Source organism: Nanorana parkeri, unplaced genomic scaffold (assembly GCF_000935625.1).
Source record: "Nanorana parkeri isolate BGI_ZX_2015 unplaced genomic scaffold, ASM93562v1 scaffold108, whole genome shotgun sequence".
Lineage (NCBI taxonomy): Eukaryota > Metazoa > Chordata > Amphibia > Anura > Dicroglossidae > Nanorana > Nanorana parkeri.
The window spans coordinates 177,240-202,168 of NW_017306376.1; the positions used below are offsets into that span (position 1 = coordinate 177,240).

General features: G+C 39.5%; 2 protein-coding genes across 2 annotated transcripts in view; one reads left to right on the top strand and one right to left on the bottom strand.

Moving 5' to 3' along the window:
• Positions 1-5,544, top strand: part of CUNH10orf54 (chromosome unknown C10orf54 homolog) — a 52,763-nt gene extending 47,219 nt beyond the window's left edge. Inside the window, exons 6-7 of the mRNA XM_018553074.1 lie at positions 1,919-2,100; positions 5,426-5,544. Of these exons, the coding sequence (XP_018408576.1) occupies positions 1,919-2,100; positions 5,426-5,457 (214 nt within the window). The 3' untranslated portion in view covers positions 5,458-5,544. The remainder of the gene's footprint in view (positions 1-1,918; positions 2,101-5,425) is intronic.
• CDH23 (cadherin related 23) overlaps positions 1-24,929 on the bottom strand; it is a 782,513-nt gene that overhangs the window by 132,256 nt on the left and 625,328 nt on the right. Inside the window, exons 35-38 of the mRNA XM_018553073.1 lie at positions 22,100-22,249; positions 21,556-21,690; positions 17,298-17,420; positions 13,289-13,516 (exon numbers count right to left, since the gene is read on the bottom strand). Of these exons, the coding sequence (XP_018408575.1) occupies positions 13,289-13,516; positions 17,298-17,420; positions 21,556-21,690; positions 22,100-22,249 (636 nt within the window). The remainder of the gene's footprint in view (positions 1-13,288; positions 13,517-17,297; positions 17,421-21,555; positions 21,691-22,099; positions 22,250-24,929) is intronic.

The window sequence follows — 24,929 nt, forward strand, 5'->3', positions numbered from 1 at the left end:
ATTTACTTCCTTGAACTCTGGCACATGCGACTAGGACATGTGACCATGCACATCACCTCAGGGGAAGAAAATGCCTTTCCCTTTCTTTTTTTTAGAAATGGTCTATTTTTTGTGCTGTATGGGATTCTTGCTGTGTTAGCACTATAGTGTCTGGCACTACACTTGAAGAACCTACTGTAGATTTTCTAAAGTGAAATGAAGTGACAAATATCCAGTCCCATAAACTTCCTAGTTTTTAAATTTCCCTGTACACAAACATCAACAAATTTCACGCAAATAAATCACCACCACAGCGTTAACTGCTCTCTTATATTAGAGACAAAAAAATAATTCTACCATGTTCCGGAAGCAGGATACTGGATGGAATTTGATGTGTAAACTCGTATAGGGTTTTTATTTACCTTGCAGAGAGAACAGTTCCCAGCCCATGTACAAAGCCTCTTTATTAATGTAAAGTACCTGCAGATATTTGATGACCTCTGCTCCCCATCCCACCAGTCCTTAGTTCTATAAGTGACAACACACTTAAACAGATGCTCCTGGTCAGTCACTATTGGGGCTGGAGCTGTAACTCAGGTTGGATTTTCCTGGCCAATAGCTATGGTTTCCTTAATATAACTCTTCTACATTGTGTGTTAGGAGCTTACACATGCATGTAGGAAAAACAAAGAAAAAGCATCCAACCACCATATAGTGCCAATGGTAAAATAAAGAAAATCTGTTACAAACCAAAATACCTGTATTAAAAACCATTCTATTCATTAGTTTGGGGCAGTAAATTTGAACATTTTACTGGCACAGCCCCCACACTAGAATGGGATCTAGGAATTAGGGCATTGCTACTTATTCTGATTTGTTGTTTAGGGTACTACGATGTGTCAGTTTGAAAAGTCTGAAAATGTACACATAAAGTTTCCTTTGTAAATTGAACTATTTGTATAGTCAACTTTCATTGCAAAACCACTGGGATAAATTAGGTCTACATGATTAAAAACAATCTACTTTTTCTTTATTTGTAAAATGTAATAATGCAAATCAATAGTAGTAATGGCAATACTACGTATGTATTCATGGTACAGCAAATTACGGCCACTGCCAACTTTTTTTTTTTTCATTTGTCCCATAGTTCTAAAATGTATATTGTATAGCTAAACATTTGTGAACACCTGAACATCACACCTACTATATGGCCAAAAGTATGTGGATACGCCTCAAACGTACTGGGTTTAGATGCTTCCAGTGATGTTTATTGTTAAAGCTATGGCATACATGGATATTTCAGATAACTGAACGCTTTTTGCGGGAAGGCCTTTTTTTCAGCAAAACTATGCACAAAGCCGGGACCATTAGACATGGTTTGACAAATTTGGGATGGAGGAACTTGGGTGGCCTTGCACACAGCTCCAACGCAACCCTACTGACCACCTTTGGGATAAATTGAATCGCTGATTAGAGACCATCTTTTCTAGTCCAGCATCAGTACCTGAGTTCATAAATGTTCTTTTGGCTAAGTAAGCACAAATTCCCACAGATACACTCCAAATCTTGTGAAAAGTCTTCCCAGAGGAGTAGAGGATGTTTTAACTGCAAAGAATGGCACAACTGCATATTATTGCTAATGGTTTTGGACTGGGATGTCCTGAAAGTTCATATAGGTGTGATGGGCAGGTGTCCACATACTTGTTCCCATGTATTGATAGTGATATTGAAAAAACTAAAGTTATTTTAGAATGATTTCAGAATGTTTTATGAGCAATACAAAATGGTATTTCACAGAATTCTATGAGCAATAATACACTGGTACTTAACTGCAATGCACTGAGTGGGTCTTCATTTAGCCAAATGAGTACCACTTCAGGTCAAATGAAATTCATCTTATGCTATAAATGAATCAAGTATTCATTATGTATTCTTTCAGTGAAGCACAAGGTATTGAAAATCCTGTCTTTGATGATCCCCCTGCTGCAAATTCAGAACAGAGGCCCCGGCTTATTTTCATGTCTAGCCGTCAGCAGTCAGACTCAGGTCGCCACCTGCTTTCTGAACCCAACACTCCTCTTTCTCCCCCTGGACCAAATGACGTCTTCTTCCCATCGCTTGGTAAGTTTCCCAAGGAGAAAATTCCCTATCTGGTCAAATAAAACTACTTTGTAGGGAACATATAGATTCAATTGTTATAGATACATTATTATAGACAGTAGATAGTCTCTTTCTTGTAATATAAAGGATAGAAATCAAAATAAGATGTTAAAAAATCTGTGCACTATTTATACAGTCAGTACACCCAAAAATTATATTTTAAGAGTCAGTCCTTTTGCCTTGCTTACTCAAACAGTAAGAGCTTTGTTCTGTAATTTCTAACTCTGTTCCTGTCCACCTTGGAGTTAGGGGTTTTCCTACCCACTCTTGTACAATCTCCCAATATAAAATAAATAAGAAATTCCCCCTCCCCCAAAAAAAGAGCAGGAACCCCCCATAATGGCCACAGAAGATGTAAATACCCTGGAACTCAACTATAGATATCTCACCAATAGTCCCAGAGAGATATAAGAAATAGGTTAACATATTTCAAAGTTAGGGATGAGCAACTCCAACCAGGTTCAGTTCATGAACTGAATTTTGCTCAAAGTTGAGCTCAAGCTATTGTGAAATAAAAGGCAGGGGAAACCATGCATTGCCTTGGAGCATATTTACCAATGCCAAAATAAACCAAATTAAAAACTACTGTGTCGCAGGGAGAGGGCATTTTCATGCTACTTTGAGGGCTACATTAAAAATACACGAATCCTTTAACCTGCATTCTTGGGGGGATGCCTTAAAGGTGTATGTGGAGTTATGGAACAGTATATATTTCATGGGCAGCATACTCTAGCAGTGCATATTTGGCTGTGGAATTGATTTTTTTTCTTTTAGATGCAGCTTTGCTAACATACATTTGCAATAGCACCCCAATCTGATTAATTTAAGTTTTTAAAAAAGGCTATTTTCTGGTAGTTTAGCAGTGGTATATGCTTTTTCATCTTTGATCAGTGGAGGTAGCAGCTGCAACAGATCTAAAAGCCATAGCAAGTTGTCTTCTTAATATAGAAAAATGTTCCATGCGGCAAAACAATGCAGGGGACCAATTCCATGGCTTGAGCTGCTAAACAGGGCAGTATGGGTACAAGTTCAATAGAACAGGGAACCAGCAGAGGACAATTGAAGCATATATTCCTGCCAGTACAGGATAATGGGAAAGCATGCAGTAGAGATGAGAAAATTCAAGTATGTATGTGTGTATATATATATATACGAAAGGAAGCGATCACTCAAAGAGGAGGCCCATTACTCAGGTGGTGTTCATTACGGTCAAGCCAGAAGGCTGCAGCTTCAGGAGAATAAAAAAAATTGTGTTTCACCCACTACAATCACTCTCAATCTTGCCAGGTATAACATAGGATAGGGTAGACAGAGCTTACACAAAAGCTGCTTAATAGCAAGGTATTTGCCACGTTGCATCTGTACTTCCGCTGAGAAATACAGGAAAAAGCACACTTTGGAACGGTGCTAAGTAATATCTTCTGTAAGGCCAGCTTTGGATAGAATAAGGTCATGGTCCCTATAATGAAGCTTTTTCAAAATGAAGGGTTTTGGAGGCCGCCAGGAGGCAAAGGCCTCGCAGGTATGCAATTCGCCTGTTCCAGAGCATAGAATGGCATGAAGGTATCTTTGCCGAAAACATCTACAAGCCATTGGTTGATGAACTCTGTAGGATATTTACCTTCTCTGGAAGATCCAGTATGCAAACCATCGTAGAGGTCACAAACTGAATTCCAGCTGATTCAAACACTTGCCCCCACACTCAAGGAGGATCAGGAGAAGAAAAAAACTGGGTAAGTATGCCTTCCGTGCTGCTATATAGCTGAGTATCAGCTGGAGAAAAGCAAACTTGTGGCCGCTTACATCCGCTGCCAAGCCACGCCCCATTGTCTTCTTAATAAAAGCAGGTATAGCTGGGATTGGCCAGTGCCACAAGAGTTTGATGGTATAGTTTGTGAGCTTCTGTTTTTTGCAGCACCACAATGCATCATCTTAAAAGATTGCCTCGTTTTTAGGCCAGCCAATTATTGAAGTATTTTTAGGAGATGAATTTGATGCTTTACTTTTATTTATAATATGGGGATGAATGTGTGGTGATTTGGTGCACAATAGATACAGCACAGTAATGGGGCAGAGTGCTGCATGTAAAAGGCAGGCCCAAGAACAGATGGTCAGCAACAAGTGCATGATGTGCTTTCAAAGAATGTCCTAGCAACATAAAATAAAAACTGATATATCCCAAAAGAAATTAAAAGCCCCCTTTTTTGAGTCTTTCAGCAAAAAAAAAAAGAATTAAGCAGTTTACCAAGTTCAGGACAGCAGCTAAAAGTGTCTTCTACCCTCAAACCAAACACAAACTGAAATTCCAAACAAAAGAGCCCCCAATAATAAGGACAACAATAAGGCAGCAAAGGAGGTGACTGGCCAAAGCTCTAGCAATCAGATGTAATGTACATCCTAACTGACCCTAATCTCTCTCTATGCAATTGGTCATCCCTCCATACACTTTACAATACACTGACAATAGGGCTGCTCTGAGCCCCGCTTTTTTAGTAAGGGGGGGGCTAGCTTATCCAAAAGCTCACCTATTCGTCCTTATAACTCGCTAGTCACTACTATAACATGTAGTGCAATATGGTTTTAAAAGAACAATCTCTCTGGACACATTTTCACATACATTTTTTGGGTCTCAAATTTCAAACCGCAAAACCATGTTAGCAGCAAAACCAAGCTAGCGGAGCGCTAAGCAAACTTGTAAAGCAGATCACTGTGCTTCATCAATATGCGGTATATATACAATTATATATTATTTCAAGTCGCTGTGTGGATGTGGTAAAACTGATGCTTTACAAATGCCCCCTTAGTGCCACAGAAAAATCAATTTCTTCCACCTCCTGTGTAGTTTTTTTTATATTGCACACTGTGAAACAGGTCATGCTTGGAAGTATAATTCCAGGAAGTAAGTTACAGGTTTTTTTAACATTAGTTTGAAATTTTAATTGAAAATCAACATTTTCTTTCACTCACCCCCTTTAAATTGGTATTTCTTTTAAGCAGTCTTCCTTACTAACTAGACCAATAACAATACCAGAAAAACAAACAATGGTCTCTTGCATTGTCCATGTAAGACAAGAAACTTGCAAGTGTTCTAAATGAATCCAGAAAACCATTATGGACATCTATGAATTCATTTCAACTAAAATGTTTAACTTTTATTTTCAGCCAGGTACATTTAATTATGTCCTTAAAGGGGACAGCGACCACATTGTTTCTGAATGTCTAACCACTCTCTTTAGTTCATAGCCAGCATGACAAAACTAAATCAAGCTTTGTTTTATCTGTACAGAGCCAGTGCCAGATTCTCCAGATTTTGTGTAAATGAAGATTTAGGAGCACAACTGAAGGTTTGAAGAGATAAGCAATATTTGAAAGACTTATCTAAAGACTAAAAACGGTGTAGTCTGTTGCCGAACTGCATTCTTGCAGGAAAAGGAAAACATTGTGAAAGGATTATGAAAACAATTCTTGTGCAAAGAGTCTTCTCTTATGTCAAACAATGTATTTATGCACTGTTTAATAATGATATATATTGACTGGCAGCAACTAAGGTAAGCATGGGAATACCACAGTATAGAGCATGTCTCTGGGCTGTATAATGTTTATAGCATCACATAATACAACATCTAGTCTGCTCAAGAAGTATTTCTGTCTTTGTTCCTTACAGCTGAACTTCAGGTAGATATAAATGCTAGAAATAAATGCAGCTCTGAAATCAGTAATACATCATTTAAATGTGTTTTTAAAGCAGTGTAAGTACCTGAATCCTATTTGGTATCAGTCTTTTGCAGTCTACTGTGCAGCAGAACTCAGAGAGCGGGAGGGAGAATCAGCACAAGGAGCCAGTCAGGTGTGCTGATAGAAGGAGAGATCAAAATGACAGATGAGCTCATCAGTATGCTCATTTTCCTTTTATTCAGTTAAATAGTAGGGGTGGGTAGGATGCCTGTAAGTTCAAGTAAAACTGCAGCAGAGATCAGATTACCCCCCTTTCCTGCTTTTGGGGCAGAGCTATATAAATCTCAGGACTGTAAGGACAGAAAAACAAATCTTTTGGCAGGTAAAACAACTCTCATATATGTATTTCACCTGTGTATTTAGCAGTTTACCTGAAGTTCAGCTTTAAAGGGCAAAAAAAATGGGTAATTCTTATCATGCCTATACACAGGATATGATATGTGCATGCTGTAGGCCCTGGTCTTGCCAGCCCTGTTTGACGTTTTCTATTAAGCAGTTTTATTAACGTTGCACCTTCAGAGACACCTGAATGGGTCTCATAATGGAGGTCCCTGATGGCTTAAGATAAGTAAATATTCCAGTCCACAGGGCAGACATCGTTGTGCCTAGGATTTGATCAAGCCCTTCCTATATATGATTTACAAAAATCTGACATAAATGCCACTATTAATAGTTTTTTTCCTGACCCTTTTGTACTTGAATAAAGTACATCTAAGGATTATTTTTTTTAAATAATTAACCATTTTCATCAAGAAAATGAATTAACATAAACCTACTGTTTTTTAAGAAAAGGCAATCATGCATTTTATAACAGGTGCCTTAAATACTACCCAGTCCATTATATTGTGCTACAGATGGTAGCATATTTATTGGAAGAAGAAGAAATTGTGCCAAAAGCATCTTAAAGGAGAACTATGGGGTTAGGGCTTTTTCCCCATAGTTCTCCTTAGGGTAACGGGAGGACACAAACTAGCATCCTCCCGTCACCCTAAGCTCAGTATACTGAGACGCGGCAGCTGAAGCGGATCCCGACAATTATGTCTGGATCCGCCCAGCTGCGTGACTGACAGCTGGCTCTGCCTATCTAGAGGTAGAGCCAGCTGTACACGCCTCTCCCCCGTCCATTCCGCCAGTCAGCGTTGGAGGATCGGAGCGGGGTGGGGGGAATCCAGTCCCTCCCCTGTCACGGCAGAGTGCCGTGACAGGATCGAGAAGTGAGCGAACGCCGGTATGTGTTCGCTCACTTCCCGATCTACTGAGCCGACCTGTAAAAGTTTAATTGTCACAGGTCGGCTAGAACTATGAGGATGAGTGAAAAGAACTCACCTCATAGTTCTCCTTTAAAGCCAATCAAAATGTTTGCTTTATGATATTTATTTTAGAATATATCCAACGTATAATGTGCTTGATACAGTGTAAATGAGCGGGATTACAAGTATCCAAAATATCCCTTAAAATTCTGTGTTGCGTAGTTCTCCATTGCTAAATTTAAGGTTGTACCTATAACAGAACCCATTTATAAAGGGCAACATTCTAACACCTTGGTCAGTCCAGCTCTTAGCCTTTGCCATCACCATCTCTCTCCCTTTCTTTACTAGCATCAAAACTTCTAATTTTGCATTATGTTGCCACATTACTAGCCTTATTTTCATCATTAAACATTCCACAAGCAATAATAAATAATATAAATACATAGTATAAGACCGTGTGAATTTGTACTAGCCAATAAACATTTTTGGGAAACTGCAGATTAAAAAAACCCTTCAATCCCATTCACCACTACTGCAAATTTTATCTTTTTCTTGTGTTATATAACATTCTAAAACATAAACAAGAAAATTGAACAGAGGTACTCTTTAATTAAGCATCATCAGTGAGTTAGGCTATTTAACATGTAAATCTACTTTGTACTGTATTGATCACAGCCTTCAGCAGTCTCTAATGATATTGCCCGCTCCGGTAAATGTAAATTACATTTGCATGCAGCCTCAGTGGATTACAACACTAGTAGCTTCCTGTTGCACTTTCTATGAAGAAGATGAAGTAGGTAAAGAAGAAGTGATTCTTTCATTTGTTTCTTCCTGTTAGTTACAACATTATTAACCCAGAGAGCACACACAATGATGTGCGTCATTATACATATAATGGGGTTTATCAACTTAAAAACTAGAGGCTGTTCACTTTGGAAAGTGGAAGTAGATCGAAAACCCCTTTAGGTGACATTTTCTTTGCTAAGGAACTGTGTATCATACAAGTGTCAAGATTTTCTTTTCCAATTAAAAAAAATGTTTCTTTATCCTATTTTTTTCTAAATGAAACTTAACTGAACTTAGAAGTCAGCATAGCTTAACCTTATTCTCTAATACCCAGTCTTGTGGAAGGGAAATTAGCAAATCAAGATTTAGGTTTGGTTAATTGGATGATTATTATTCACTAAGCTGAATGAATATTTGTTATGCAAGGTGAACATAGGGAAAAGTATTCTTAACCCATGGCAGTGGGGCTACCCTGCAATGCAAGGGTTAAGTACTCAGTTTTGTCTAGGTTCAAAAATAAAGTTATACTCACCCGAACCTCCAAGCCAGCTTTCTTTTAGACGCCACCTCCGCTGCAGCAGACTAAGGTCCTGTGAGTCATCACATCCATTAGACTGTGTATTGGACACGAGGATGCCGAGGGACATACCATCAATGCAGCAGAAAGGACCGGTTTAAGAACAAGCTGGCTCAGGGGATCATGCGAGTATAACTTTGTTATTTTTGAACCTATAGAAGAATGAGCACTTAACCCTGGCAGTGCAGGGGTAGCCCCACTTGCAATGGTTAAGAATAATTTTCACTGGAGTTTTCAGTTTGCAAAGTAGAACTTCTCTACTCCTTTGGTAACCTAAGCCCTATGCCCGAGTAGTACAGATAATGCTGACTTGATTACATGCAGTACTGGGAAAGGACAGTGAGGTCCTTCCACCATCAAATAGAATTATATCACTTGAGAAATGTATTCAGTCTCCCTTTATGGACATGAATAATCCTGTGCATAGGAAGCATATATTATTGCTCTATTGCTCCAAAGTGGCTTTAGCAGATAAAAAAGGCTGAAAGGCTAGTATTTAGTATGAGAAGATTTACAAACATTTTTGCAAAGTAAAGCTCATTAGAGTAGAGCTCATCAAAGTTGTTAATTAAATTGGGGGGAAAAGCAGAAGTTAGCTTTCTGCTGTAACTTCGATAGAATATATAGGAATTATTATACTTCTTTACCAGTTAGGACCCAGAACGTATGGGTCCAGGAAATAGCCCTTTCCTCTTGAATGGAAACACCAAGACAAAACAGTCGCCTTGAATGCAATCCCTTTTAAGAGCACACTCTTACAAATTATACATATATGTTAAACTGTAACATATTATACATATATGTTAAACTGTAACATTTTTGTTCCCTTTATTAGTCTGACATTTTAAACGTTAGGCAGGACTAAAGCATTTAAACGTTGACATTTATCCATTTGTACTCTTCTTTTTTTTATTGCTAGCTATTAAAATGTACCACCTTTTATGAATCCTTATTTTCTACCTAATTATGAATAAAATAAAATATTTGATAGGTTTATGAAACAGTAGGTGAGTAATCTTAGTAGTAGGTGATCTGAATATATGAGATCCTGTATTTCAAATGTCTAAATCATGTAGAATTATATATCTTTACATAACTGTAGAACTATTGAGGCAGATTAAGAACATGACTGTTAAGTATATTTTAGAATAAGCCAAAATATTTTTCATATGGTAACAAAGCCAGATTTCCACATTTACTTATACACACGTACACACAACAGTTAGCCACATGCTATACTTCCTTTACTGCACTACAGGAAGTATGTTTCAGAGAGAAAAGGGGAAATATGTGTAAACTGTGTAAACTAAATATGTTATAAGTGCAAAAATCCCAGTATTTTCCAGACAATGAAAAAGAAAAAATACTTGAAAAGAAGAAAAATTGACTTTTGAAATTACCAGCTGCTACTATCCCTGTGCAAGAATAAAATAAGACGCACCCAGATGACTAAATATAGTCTGTATCCAAGTGGATATCAAACTACTAGAATGGAAGGCCTGGTTTATGATTATTACAATTGTCAGTGGATGGCATTGTCTAATGACCAATTCTACTGGGTTCACATGATCCATAAACTTTGTAAGCCTATAAATTATAAAACATTGGCCCCGGTCACATAGCTTTTGGTCTGTAGTCTGACACCCCTCACCTCCTGCTAAAAATCAATTGAAATATTAATATGTAAGCAATGCAATGATGACATATGTTACTTTCAATAAACTACACTATTTGTCTTTAAGAAAACCAAAATAGGAAATCGACAATGGGATTGGTTGAATAAAAAAGGTGTTTTACATAAAATGTTGCATCTCTTTATAAGATGCTTACATGGTTAGGGATTTAACAGGAAAAGATGTACAATTTTAACAGTCATGATGCAGATAGTGGCAATGTGAGAGGTCAAATTAAGTAGCATTTATACTGGAAAAGTGGTGTAACTACTTCACAGTAAACATTAAATTGCCTAACTTGGCAAGGTAAGGGAATACACTGGCTGAAGTAAGCCTGAGGATATCCTGTACATTAACAAAACGAAACTTGTACATAGAAGATTGCCAAGTTATGCAGCACAGAAAAAATGAATACGGAGGATCATATACCCGATAGCCTGAACTCATATTCCTGCATCTAAGACCTCTCTACTCTTTATTCTAAATACAACAAGAAAAATAAAGTCCAAGGGTTTGCCATTCCTTGGAAGGAAGCAGATGGGTGCAATTAATTTGCAACGAGTCCTATAATAAAAAGGTTTATTCGTGCAGTAGAACATTAGAAAAATCCTAAATCCAAAACTCTTTATACTGCAGTCTGAAAGTCTACAATAGTATTAGAGGGGAAAATGTGTATTGATTTGGGGCTTCCTAGATCAGACGGGGCCCAAACTATCATATGGTAATATAATCCAACATCCAAGTCTGAACTGTGAACTGTTTTATGCTGTAAGATATCTGCTAAAGTTCCTTACAGAAGGTTAGTTTTAGTCATAGGAGTTCTAAGGTTTAGCTTTCCTGCATAGGTCTTCAGTGCCCAGCCATCCAACCCAACAAACTCCATCTCTTAAACTGACTGTTGAATGTTACCACATTATATGTCCACATTAACTCTAAGATTCATGTTCAGTATGCATACTTCTATTGGTAAACTAAAACATAAAAAAACAATGCATTCTAGATTGAGTTGCCACAAAAACTACAGGAGACCACCTGGTGAGTCATAGCTGAATGTTTTCCATGTGGTTTCCAAACTGAAAAACACAAACAGTATATTTAACTACCAGGCAGGAAAGACTAAAATGACTAGTATAGTTTTTTTTTTAATCACATACATAGGGTTAGGGAACACCCATTGATTTCACCATAACCTCAAACATCTGCAAGCTGGAGACCAAGAACATTTAACAAATATTTACTACAGAAAACTGTATAGTAATTTTAATGGTGTAGGCAGTATAGCCAGGAGTGCATGTGACATGGTAAGCGTGCAGAAGCACAATTTGGAGACCGTTATCGCCTTATAACAGCAACATAAAATGCCTGAACAAGGACCTTCATGCCAGGATCTCCAGGTGTTCTTTTAATGAAAGTTATATATTTCAAATTACCGAAAACAACATTTGAAATTATATTATGAATTATTTTAACCAAAAAACAGGCCTGTAAAGCATAACAGGTGAACCTAACGTGCTTACTGTGCTTTTAATGAATAAGTGTACAACAAAATACAGAAAGAAAACAATGCAACCTAAGACATCTTGAGTTGTTCACTCAACAAAACATATACAGTATGTGTCGTTGAGTTCCATTCCATAAACTAATTACTAATACCTAGTAAAAAGGAAATTCTATAAAGGAAAGACCTCAGGTGTTATCACAACACAAATCAATTAACATTGCAATGTTATCCTGCAACTCCCCTCAGAATCACAACCCACAGTGCTAGATAAAATATGACAACATTGTCAAAATACAGAGAGGCTAAACACACCTGTTACATCAGCACTGACAACTGCAGGCGTCCTATATTGAATTAGGTATACATTAGTCAAAAGTATCAAATATTTGCTTTCAAACTGAAGTCATCCACATTCTGGAGTGACTAAAAACACGTAAAGGAGCGCTAGAACTCTATGTATGAGACCCTAATTGCAGTTGCAACAATATGCGGCATATGTATGAATTTGCAAAGGTCGCCCACAGACAGATCAAATTGTTTTACCACAATAGAACATAAATCCATGCAATTAAATGTCTTTCTCTGAAACACCAAAATGGACAGCACAGCAGTTTACTTAACTCATCCCGTCAAAAGAAACATAGTAGTAGCAATAAAAAGACAATAGAAAGACTGAAGACAGATGCAGCTTATGATGCAGTAATATCTTGACCAGCATTCTTCTATTTTAAATGAATACAGCTGGTACTAATGACAACCATTGCAGCGTGTCTCTTTTTGATGCACTCCATCAGGGTGACCTGGGTGACAAACATTTCATACACTCAAGCCTCAGGGAAACAGGAGTACTCCTACCTGTACTCTAACATTACATACTTCTCAAGGTGCCCATGGAAGTCAATTCAGACACATTGATTTGCGACCAGCACCCTAACACCCACAGCTGCACTCCACCCTTTAACACACTGGGTGCTTGGTGTACAAATAAATAAGCTATCTGAACTTGAGTAAGTTTACCACTTGAGGCCAAAATGCTACTTGACCAACATCTCCTGCCATTTACCTGTGTCTCCAAATGCCCCAGGCTTACCCATCACAACCACATCTCCTGCAATCTATTCCAAAAGTTTTATGGTGGCATCTGGCTCCTCAGTGGTGTTAGTGGCAGACACATTTATGGCAGACACAATCCTGGCATCCTCACGTTTTAATGGGACTGCTAGAGGCCACACTTTCCATTTTTGCATGCTCTGTACTCACAGCGCCCAAGGATCCCTTGGCTTCAAAAATGCCACTGCACACATGGACGTCTTGTTCAACCCCACAGCTGGATACCTTGCCAGTCCTAGGTTAAAGTCCTCTATCAGCCCTTATCAGAGGTGATGCTCAGGTAATAGAGTACCATTGTTTTGCAAGATGGACACCATTCCCACAAGTTTACCCATGCAAAAGCTACATTCAACTTTGGATACACCAGACATGTCCCTAGTCAATACCTATTTGGGCCATCATAACTAATAAAAGCACATTCACATCACTGGAGGGCAGGCTCCCAAGTCTTGATTAAAATTGAAGATTATGTATTAGTTTAGATTATATGGCTACTCTGCTTTAAAAAGGGACTCACCGAGAGGGCAGGATTTCCTTCATCCTCCACGACAACCTTAAGTTGATAGAAGCTCTGTTTTTCACGATCAGGAGGAGATGGCCTTGTAGAAATTTCACCAGTGAGCCTATCCATGCGGAAAATTGAGTCCTCATTGCCTTGTGTGATGTAATATGAGAGAACACTATTCAGTCCTTTGTCCTTGTCTGTAGCGTTTACTCGAATAATTGATGTTCCACCTCCAACATTCTGCATTGTAAGTAAAACAAAACAGACTGAATATGATTTAGGTATAAGGGAAAACATGCTGAACACGGAAAGAGAGGCACTTGATAACTCATACTGCATACTAACAATTGGGTCAGTGTTAGGTTAAATGGAGCCCAGTGTAATACATCAGCACTAACATAATTTCCTTTTCTTATAACACAAATACTAATTAGTAAATACTAATGGTTAATGGTAATCATCTGTATGGCATAAATGCATAATTGTGGTAGTCACTAAATGGTGAGTCGCAATCCACACACACATTTTATGCTCTAGTATGTAACAATCAGTGATATCAGGACGGTCACTAAGCTTTGATTGCCTGCTTCTATAAACCACTTAGCTTGCAGTGGCCACATGTAGATCCTTCTGTTAGCTATGACATCATTTAAATGAACCAGAAACTGAAGGGTACCATTCAGTCCGAGGTTAGCAGATGCCATGTTGCCACATAGGTACTATGCTAACAGATACTCTGGTATTACACATTAAATGTGGGCACCAATCAGTAGGTCACTGAGGCATTCACATTGTACTTTGGGATGTGGGCAGGGAGCATGTACAAACTCTACGTTTTAGCAAAATCAAGATTTACATGCAAAGTGCATCTTGGTTTAAGGGCTCCTGAAGCATGTCAAGTGGGAGTTTTGTACAACCAATAATATGTACTGTCAGTGAACCAAACTAACTTGCGCTAATGGAAATAGTAAAACTAAATTAAGATGGATTAAAATTTAAAATTGATATTAATATGACCCCGGAGCTAAAATTTCTGAAACCAAAAAGGAAAAAGCTGCTGAACTCAGGCTAAAAGCCTACAGAATAATGGTGTAATGAAGTGTACAGCGCTAAATGCCCCTCAGGAAATTAGATAACGGTAGGGATCATATGGTGTCACCTCCGTGTCAAGCAATCGTGAAACAGTGTATATATAATAAATATTTTTGTAAAAACGTATAGTACGTTATAAAATGTGTTAACAGGTGTCATAAAAAGCGTGTCATACATGAACCTTATTAAATAAATAAACAAAAATCTTCAAAGAACATGTGTCATATATGTGAAAAAAATATTATTGTGAAAAAATATTAAATAAATGTGTCATATATGTGAAAAATAAAAATATCACAATAGAAAACAGTCTGTGCTGTTTTCTTTCGAAAATAAGTAGAAGTATGCACTTATAATATATTTAAAAAAAAATCCACCCAAAGTTCTTAAAGCTCTCCGATCTTCAAAACAAAAAAGCCCAGAAGAATGAAAATCAAAAGAAATGTCCAATATTGTGAAGTGTCCAACGAAAAAACGATAACGTAGGACAAGAAAAGAAAATGTCCTAGATAAAAACGATTATCATGAGGGGTGCAGCTCTAGTACCAAACCACTTGTACCAAACCACTTGTGCCTACAAGATTCAGCAAAGGAAATCTGTGGCAGGCAATAACCAAGAACAGGTAAATCGAACTTATTTTAATAAAGTCAATAGTACAAGATAGATTCTGATTCATTTATTTGGGTTACTGTACTATTTTAGAACTATTGTGAATAAATGGCTTGGAACACTAAGTTATATGAATAGGGTTCATGGGCAGCTAAATTATATAAATTCCATATATTGTAAAATTTGTTTGTGGTAGCACAGGCATATAAAGTAGGTAGAGGTCTGAAGAAAACCTATAAAACCTACACAATCCATTTTGTAATATAATATTGTTAGACTGTCTTTCCACTTAAATCTAAAAAAAATTAAACTTCTGTAACTATACAGTTTTCAATTCCTTTTCAACAGTACCGTGGACAGTACTTCTCAGAAACTCATCCATCTGAAAATGTAAATGACACACGGCATCTTCCAAAAATCCTAAGGTTTACAAGAGTGAACATTTTCTTTGCCAACTGTATTGCACATCCAAAATAATGTAGTGTGGTTTTGCAACACAGGCAAAGAGCATGTGCTCATAGGATGCAGAACCTCCTGCTCCTACTTAGAAATCTCTTTTAGGAAGTGTAGTGGGATGGTTTTATTACACAGAATGGAAGCAGGAAAAAAGATACTAATTTTGCTAATATCCTTGCACTGGATATAGTGGATCTGCAAAGAATTGAGTTTTTCCCAACAAAGTTGAAGTTTCACTTGATGCCCAAACAGCAAAGCAAAGAAAAAAAGAATTCATGCCAAGTCATTTTTTATTATGAGTTCATAGTCATTTGATATTCTCTGTTACCAATTTTATATTTTGATATTCTTGAATTGCCCTAAGCTCCACAACAACAGAAAATAGGGCAAGAGGGGAACCTTGCTTTGTCCCCTTATGATAAGGTTAGATCTTTGCTAAAGTACATATAAACCCAAGAACAAAAATTTAATATATTACCAGTCCTTAGATGTGGTGACTGCATTTTGTAAAATAAAAAACACCTGTTAAACTGTTACAAATCTTCCAAAAACTGAACTTAAAATCTCAAACAAAGCTATTTGAATTCCCAACTATCCTCTCTGAACGCCTCCTCTCTGTGTAAGATAGAGAAAAGGGGAGGTGTTTGACAAGACATATGTTGCTGGCAAAATCAGCAGGTGAAAATAAAGATACAAAAGCCTGAGAAGAGAAAACCAATGCAGCCATCACATCTAAGGACTGGTAAGCTGCAATATATGATATTTTTGCTTCTGGGTTTAGCTACACTTCGAGGATAAGAGCAGAGTGACTTAAAATCATCTATAGAGGTACACATATTATAATGGTGATGCTGAATTTCTCTGTAGTGGAGAACATATACGACCAAATAAACAATTCAAATGTTTTCCCGAAGGGGAGCATTTAGAAAGCAGTGAATGTGACATTCACCTAACATTCACTGGAGAGTAATTTAAAGAAGAACTCGTGGGAAAAAACATGTCTTAACCTTTGCAGTGGGGCTACCCCTGCACTACAAGGGTTGAGTGCTTGTTTTCATCTACGATGTAAAAAAAAGTTTTATTCACCTGAACCAGCTGGCTCTTTGACTGGTCCTTCCACCCTCTCTCCTCCTCTGCTTCGGTGGTCTAAGGATCCTTGAGTCATCACGTCCAATACACTGTGTATAGGAGATGAGGATTCTGAGGGACACATCTCTGCAGCGGAGAAGGAGACAGACTGGAGGGAGCGCTCTAACAGCCAATTCACAAGAGTAAAAACTAAAAACTGCCCGTGTATTGTCAAGGCAATTAGATAAGAATGGTCCAGTGAAAGAGGCACCCATGGGTCTTGTAATAAAGCAACATGGATACATTTATTGGTCCACGTTTTGACAAGGCACTGCTGGTCTTTCTGTGCCTTGTCAATAGGTTGAAAATACATTCATCTGTGCTGCTTCATTACAAGACCTGTACAAGGGCAGTTTTTCATTTTTACTCTTACCTGAGTGTAGTGCCCACCATTGGAGTTTTATATACACTTCTGACCTGAAGAAGAGAGGTTCACTCTCGAAAGCTTGTCTTTTATATATTTTGTTAGTCCAATAAAAAAGGTATCATTGCACACTGCAATACTGCATTTTTGTCTTTTTTGACATTATATATATATATAAAACTGAACTCATTCCTCCTATGTCTGGGAAGGCACTATCTGTATTCTTACTTTTAGGTTTTCTTTCATTCCTTTTTTACACTAAGATTTTGAGTATCTGTTCTGGTAAACTCTCTGCTTATCAAGCCTTGATAAAGTTTCTACAATGATGAAATCAATAGTCTATAACATGGCAGCATCATATTTTCACATACCTCATACACACTAACATTGTAACCGTATGGACGGTTAATGATAGGAGGATTGTCATTCACATCTATGACGTTCACTGTTAGGGTGTAATCTGTTCTTCGAATTGGAGATCCTTTATCTGAAGCCTGAATCTAAATAATTATAAAAGAAATGATGTAGTTATTACTAAGCCAACAAACTAGAGCTATTAGTTTCCAAAATCAATCTTTAAACCTGCATTTAACTGACCTCAGCACTTGCATACAAAGTTTAATACCTTATTTTATACCATATTTTTGATCAGAATATACATTTGAAAGGGCTAAAGGTCTGATAAAAAAATAGTAAACAAACATTCCACAAGTTCAAGTAACCATTCTATGTAGTCTTCGATCAATGAATAAGTATTGCTAGGGGTTATTTTTTTAGCAGTCATAAATTGTACATTGTGAGTTGTTCCCCAACTAGGGAATGGTGTAATTCAGCACATCTAGATTATCATACAGTGAAAATATTCAACACTTTTTTTTATGCTACTTCTAAGGGATCATGAACAGACTACACTTAGATGAATGCTGATGCCTGCTGGAGTGTGCTTTGGGAGCATGATAGTCTATGTTCATTATAGCCATTCTGCACATTATTCTCTTCAGGCAAACTATGGCTTGTGTGCAAGAACATTTGTATGCAGTGGCCCAACTATCGCCATAGTGACCCAGGCAGCCGCTATGGGGCCTGAGGCACAAGAGGGCCCGGCCAAGATGAGGAACAAAGGGCCGTCTGGGTCGCTATGGCATTGCAGGCTGCTGGCTGTCGCTGGCATCTGTGAGGAGGAACACGCCACTGTTCTGTGCAGCGGCACGTTCCTCCTCATAGCCGCTGCTGAATCAGTGACAGCCAGCAGCTGTGGAGGAGGAGCCTGGGCCTGGCGTCAGAAGCGGAGGAAGCATGGCACGGCATCGGCAGCAGAGGGGGCGGGGCCCAGCGACAGAGGAGGAAGGGCCCGCCAGCGACCATGGAGGAGGCGGGGCCTGGTGGTGGAGGAGGCTGACAGCGGATCAGGGCTGACAGGTAAGAGGTGTGCAGGGGTGTGACCAGCCCACCTCAGACCCTTCAGAGCCCACCATATAGAGTCTATGGTGGGCTCTGCAGAGTCACTCTCAGGTGGGCTGTTTGGAATCTCAGGTGGGCTCTGCAAGGGACGTAACTAGAAATCACAGGGACCCATGCAAGCTTTTGCTATGGGGCCCTGTGATTTCTAGTTACACCCCTGTTTGTATATCATTCTAATGCCGGAAATCAATGAGATTCAGAAGACATGAGAATATTTGTATGGGTTGCTAGCTTACTTTTTTGGTTTTGTTGTAAAACGGCAGGAAAACGCCCCACATATGCTCCTGTACTGCTTTGGGCGTAGGGCGTTTTGCACCGCATTCCTACGCGCTGTAAAATGCCCAGGTGGGAACCATGCCCATAGGCAATCATTGGTTTTCACATGTTGAGCGTTTTACAGCGTGTAGGAACGCGCTGTAAAACGCCCAGGTGTGAACCAGTCCTTCAGCAGAAAAAGACCAGGTCCCCTCCACAGCCTAGCAGGCCTAAGCTCTGTGGTAGGGCTGTATGAACTGCATGCACACGCTTTGGCAGGAAAAACATCTCCTATATGTATTTTCTTCTGTGAATTTAGCTGTTTTCCTGGAGTTCAGCTTTACATACAGCTGGTAAATACCTGCATCTGTCACCCACCCAGATAACAAGGATAACTTGCCACAAACTTGTGGCAGGGTTAAATTGTATTTCTTTCTAACTTGCTGCACACATTCCCTAGCAAGTTGTAGACTTGCAGAACACTTGCAGCACAAGTTCTAGTTGACACACTTTTTGAATTTGTAGCACATTTGCTTGGCAAGTCTACAGCAAGAGTCCTGCAGGTCTTATCAAGTGCTCTGCAAGTGTTCAGCACTTTTGCAAAGTATATTGATCTGGAGACTTGCAATGCAGACTTGCTGTAATTGTGCAACAAAATTGTGAAGCTTGGTAAGTCTAGTAGTAAAAGTTTAGCAAGTCATTTTCAAACTTGCAGCTCAATTGCTTGCTATCTGGGCAATAGCACTCAATAGCTAAATAGACTTTAAGAGGAAGGATCATCACATATATCATAAGGGCTCTAAGGCTTTAAACAGTACTTGTGTTCCTATGCTGTCTATATGCTTAGGGGAGTGCACAGGGATGACTTCATCAATGTGCTGCTGCTAACTTACTATCCCAACAGCAAACTGGGAGAGGAGTGCTCACCAAGGAAAAATGACTCATTTACTCATTGTTTTCTACACCTGCCAGATGAATGAATACCATTACCATATATTTCAGGGGTGGTGAAATGTACACATATAGGATGCTTGCAGCCACGGGAGTAATTTAGGACAAATACACAGGGCACAGTATACAGGTCCTGTGATTATGGTTTTGCCTGGAGTTCTGCTTTTAGGTGCTGTATATTATGTAGATTTTCTTGTATTTTACATATTTTCTTTAACATATATAGTTGATGATCTAGGTTAGGCAAAAACTAAATATAAAGGCATTTTGCTTCTGGTAGAACCCCCACAATGAAAGTATCATTGGCTTGAATCATGAGTTTATATATTCTGGGAAATATATGGCCTGCCGTTTTTTTTTATACAGATGGCATTAAAACTGTTCCGCTACATTTAGATTCTCTTGTCTGTATTCCAGACAGCAAAACCAAATAAAAGGCTACTAATACTGTTTTTTTGAGTTCATGCAGAAACACGTGGACCACTTTTCAGCACTAAAATGTGAGTTTTACATGACTGCCTGTTACAAGCTTTTTTATAATCCACAGACTGTTGGCATACACAGATGCATATTAGTATAGCATTAAAGCCAAAACAGAAGTAACAGAAATAAACATTCAGTCAGTTATGAACAGTAACAACTTCCAGTTTGAAATTCCTGTTTTCATTTCCACTTAATTTTCCTAGCAGAACTACTTGACATGACAGTGTAATCCAATAGGCGTCAGAGCTTGACCACATTGACCAGACCACTCTGTGATCTAAAAGATCTGGTCAGACACACCCCCTGCCCTCCTTCACACTAGTATCTGTAAGGCTGGCCATACTTCTAATGTGTTCTCTTGTTCAGCCCTGTGGCCTGAACCAGAAGAAAAGCTGTTTAGCATGAATGGAAGAATCTCCCCTGCCCTGCTATCGTATTCTGACATTGGTGGGTGTGCCGCAGTCCGAATACCCAAACAGCAACTGCAGATGATTGGGCTGCAGTCACTGTTTGCCTGTGAAGTTTTGACGCTGCTCCTTCAACAAAAGTCGAAGTTGTTGAAAGGAGGGCTCCAACAGGCGACACACTAATTGAATATCAGCCGAGTCCTGTATGCCCAGCTATAGGGATGCTAATCTATCAAAATAAGGGATTTCAATGGGAGGGAAGGAAACATTTCCACAAGATACAGCTTCATAACCTTGTTTACAGCATAATGGCCTCTTGCAATCCTCTGAACAGTAGAGCTGAGATTGGGAAAGAGAGAAGCAGCACAAGGAGCCAATTGGGTGAGCTGCAGTGCTCATGTGCTAACAAGGAGCATTCTAGTAGGAGTAGAAATCAGTTTATCAGTGTGCTGCCTCCCTACCCCCCCCTTCAGTCACAGGCGGGAGGGACAAGACCTGTTCATGTAACTGAAATGCACCAGAGAAAAATCAGGTCTTCTGTTCTGCCAGAAAGGGCTGTGCTGTGGGGTGTGGAGCGGAGTTGTTAAATCTGAGAGCTGTATATGTAGAAATACAAATCAATTGACAGGTAAAACAGCTCACATATACAGTAGGTATTTCATCTGAGCATTTAGCTGTTTGTCTGAAGTTCAGCTTTAACGGATTCACTCTCAGTTCTGTAACAGGTATGACTTTAGCAAACCACTTCTGTCACTTAGCTATTATAATGGAGATGAAAGAATCACCTGCAACCACTATAAAAAGAAGATGGAGTACATAAAAGCACTACTGCATGCATCTACTAAGTGCTTCCACAGGATGGGAGCCAACATAGACACTGCAGACATCAGATAAGAGATACAGGAGGAGGTCCTATGCAAAGATGTATCCCTTATGGCCAACATAAAAAATGAAATGACATCCCAGAGGTAGATAACAGGGGATAAAAACTAAACAGTCAAATTAACCCGTAAAATAGCTTCCATTTAATGTTGGGAAAACGGTATATCCTAGTAATACAAACTAGTGTTACCATTACCTTTAACACATGCAGCTCTTGCAATTCTCTGTCCAGGGATTTCGCCAGGAAAACTTCACCATAAGATTCATTGGTGGTGCGGATTTCAAACAGCCTAACTGCATTACCAGCTGCTATGGAAAAGGCCACCTTTGACAAATGAATGAAAAATACATATTTTACCACTTTGCTAAAGACTTTCAAGAATCAGAACATCACAGTAATAGAAAAGAGTCCTCCTAAGATTATGGATCATCTGTCCATAAAACAAAACTAGCAGGCAAACAAAGTTGGAAATGTATGTTGATCCATTGGCTTCAATGCTTTCTGAGTCTCTGCCCAAAAAGTAATACAGATCAGGAAATTCATGAAAAGTCACAAGTCCTGATCTGCATACTTGTGAGTATCTCAAGTGTAAAAGAGGGTCAGCAAGACAGCCAAGCACCTAGTATTTTTACAAGCACACATCGATAATGGCAGCCTCTATGTTACTCTCATCGCAGGTGCATTGCTGGCAAAAAAAATAAAACAAAGTCTATGATCAGAGGGGTTTTTTTACCATGCCATTATCTCCAGCATCAGGGTCTCTAGCCATGACTAGAGCTATACGCTGGCCGGTGAGACAGTCCTCCGCCACATTGACCACTGAATCCGATGTTGGATCAAATTGAGGGTTGTTGTCGTTCTCATCCAAAACTGTAATCTGTACCTGTAGAGACAAATGAACACATTCCATCAAACTCTAGTCACTCTATACTCTAGTCCCACAATAACATTACCTGGCCTTAATCAATTGGTTCTGACATTTGGAAACATACAAGCGAGTTTTGCAGACCTTCTTTTATTTAGGCGGTCTACTGTGTTTGGTTCAGAAGACTTTGGCACACAAATTGGTATTTGAAAGCTTGACGAAGGTCTGGGATTGTTTTGGAGACACAATCATGGATCAACGTTTTATTGTCATTGCCACTTGTTGGACCATAAGGACTCAGTAATCACTTTATTTTAAAATGCACTACTGCACAAGACATTCTTGGCACTTTATTTATGACACATTATGTTTATAGAATATGTGCTGTGTATATTTATTGATGCATTGAATCATTTTTAGTGTAAGGTGATGGATTGGATAATGTATTTTAGCACAGACACTTTTACGAATCTATATTTTTGTATTGCTGCTATACTGTAGATAATAAACAACAAACGAGGCGTTATCTCAATGTTTTTTCTCCATTTATGTGATCCTAAACAGGATCTCTGACCCACAAGGATGGTTACCATGACCACCTTCACAGAGAAGGAGAGACATGAGTTCATCTAAGTAAAAGGGGTATATGACTCTTGCTAGGCACAACAAAGAAATTGCGGCGTTTCTCAAAAGCAAAATCAAAGACATTGGCTGCAGACAAGGTGCTACAACAAAGCTAAGCTAACTGCTGATTTAACCTGTTATGATGATATGGCTGTATTTCCTAGCACGTCTTCCATTTCTGTGAATATTTGAAAGTAGAAAGAGAGTGATGGACCTATGTGATTATTACGTTTTTATTATCCAGTAGTGATTAAGTGATGGGATTATGTATATTATGGCGTATGGATAGGTAACTATCACTGACCAAAGGGTCTCAACATTGTGCTTGCCTTGACAGTGAACACAGAAAATGTAGGAATTGAAGAGCCACACCAATTAAATTAGTCCAGATACACCCTTATTCCACTGGGGTCAGGGGATCTGGAAAATTTTAATTGTAATATTTCAGTTGGCAGGCTGGGGGGCTTCAGGTAAGAGGAGCAGCACATGTGTGAAGGTGAAGGGACCCTGCACAGCTCACCATAGATCCTGCACAGCCCACCTGAGAGTCTCAGGTGGGCTGTGCAGGGTCTGTGGTGAGCTCTGCAGGGTCTCAGGTGAGCTGTGCAGGTTTATCGTGGACTGTGTGGGCTCTATGGTGGGCTCTACAAGGTCTCAGGTGAGCTATGCGGGGTCTGTGGTGGGCTCTACAAGGTCTCAGGTGGGCTGCGCAGGGTCTGTGGTGGGGTTTGCAGGGTTTTTGGTGGGCTGTGCAGGATCTATGTTGGGCTCTGCGGGGACTGGTGGGCTCTGCGGGATCTATGGCAGGGTCTCAGGTGGACTATGTGGGCTCTGCTGGGTCTCAGACTGACCCTGCAGAGCCCACAAGAGATCCTTCACAGCCCACCTGAGACCCCCACTTCACTGCTATGCTACGAATGCAACCTGTTGGAAACTAGATACTGCGTGCATGCTGTATGCAGTGACTCACAGGTTACACAAAATGTCTTAAACAGGAGGGAGTGGGGCAAATTTAGATTGAGGGGGTGCCCGAGTTCCGTCTTGCCTAGGGCAGCACAAAACCTAAATTCATGGGTTTTGCTGCATGAAAACGGACAAGTGTTAATAGGCACTGAAGGCCCTTAAGATATGTGAATTGCAAGGCACCTGTGAGCCAAGCGAGAATATTATATAATTTAGAGAAAGTCAATGGAAACAAAGTAAGGACATGCTAGCAGAAACACAAACACCAGGCATCCACTATGGTTTTGCTCAGAAATTTCCAGAAACAATTACTCACCATACCTTTCGTTCAAGCTTAAAGGAGAACTATGAGGTGAGTGCTTTTCACTCACCTCATAGTTCTAGCCGACCTGTGACAATGAGACTGTCACAGGTCGGCTCAGTAGATCGGGAAGTGAGCAAACACATACCGGTGTTCGCTCACTTCTCGATCCTGTCACGGCTCTCTGCCGTGACAGGGGAGGGGCTGGATTCCCCCCTCCCCGCTCTGATCCACCAGCGCTGACTGGCAGAACGGACGGGGGAGGGGGCGGGTACAGCTGGCTCTGCCTCTAGATAGGCAGAGCCCATTCACTCACGCAGCTGGGCGGATCTCGACATCGATGTCGTGATCCGCTCCGGCGTCTCAGTATCCCGCGAGTTGTAGCTTGCGGTATACTGAGCTTAGGGTGATGGGAGGACACTAGTTTGTGTCCTCCCGTTACCCTAAGGAGAACTATGGGCAAAAGCCCTGACCCCATAGTTCTCCTTTAAGTTCATAAGTTCACAACCTTACATATTTACTTGTCACCTCAATTCTCTACGACTCTTACATACAGCAAATGTATTTCTCGGTACACCGAGACATTAGAACAAGCAGCACTCCAAACCGTCCGCTGAGATTGACCTTAGATGAGTCTAGAGCTATTATTACAGCTTCTATTTTTACCATCTATTCCTATGTGTCCATCACAATTGTACTACTGGAGTACGACTGATAGGACATGAAAATTGTTTTCATTTATCTATGTGCATTACACTGCATTTATTATAAATGCTGTATAGTCACCTGATACTTAAAGTATATCATAAC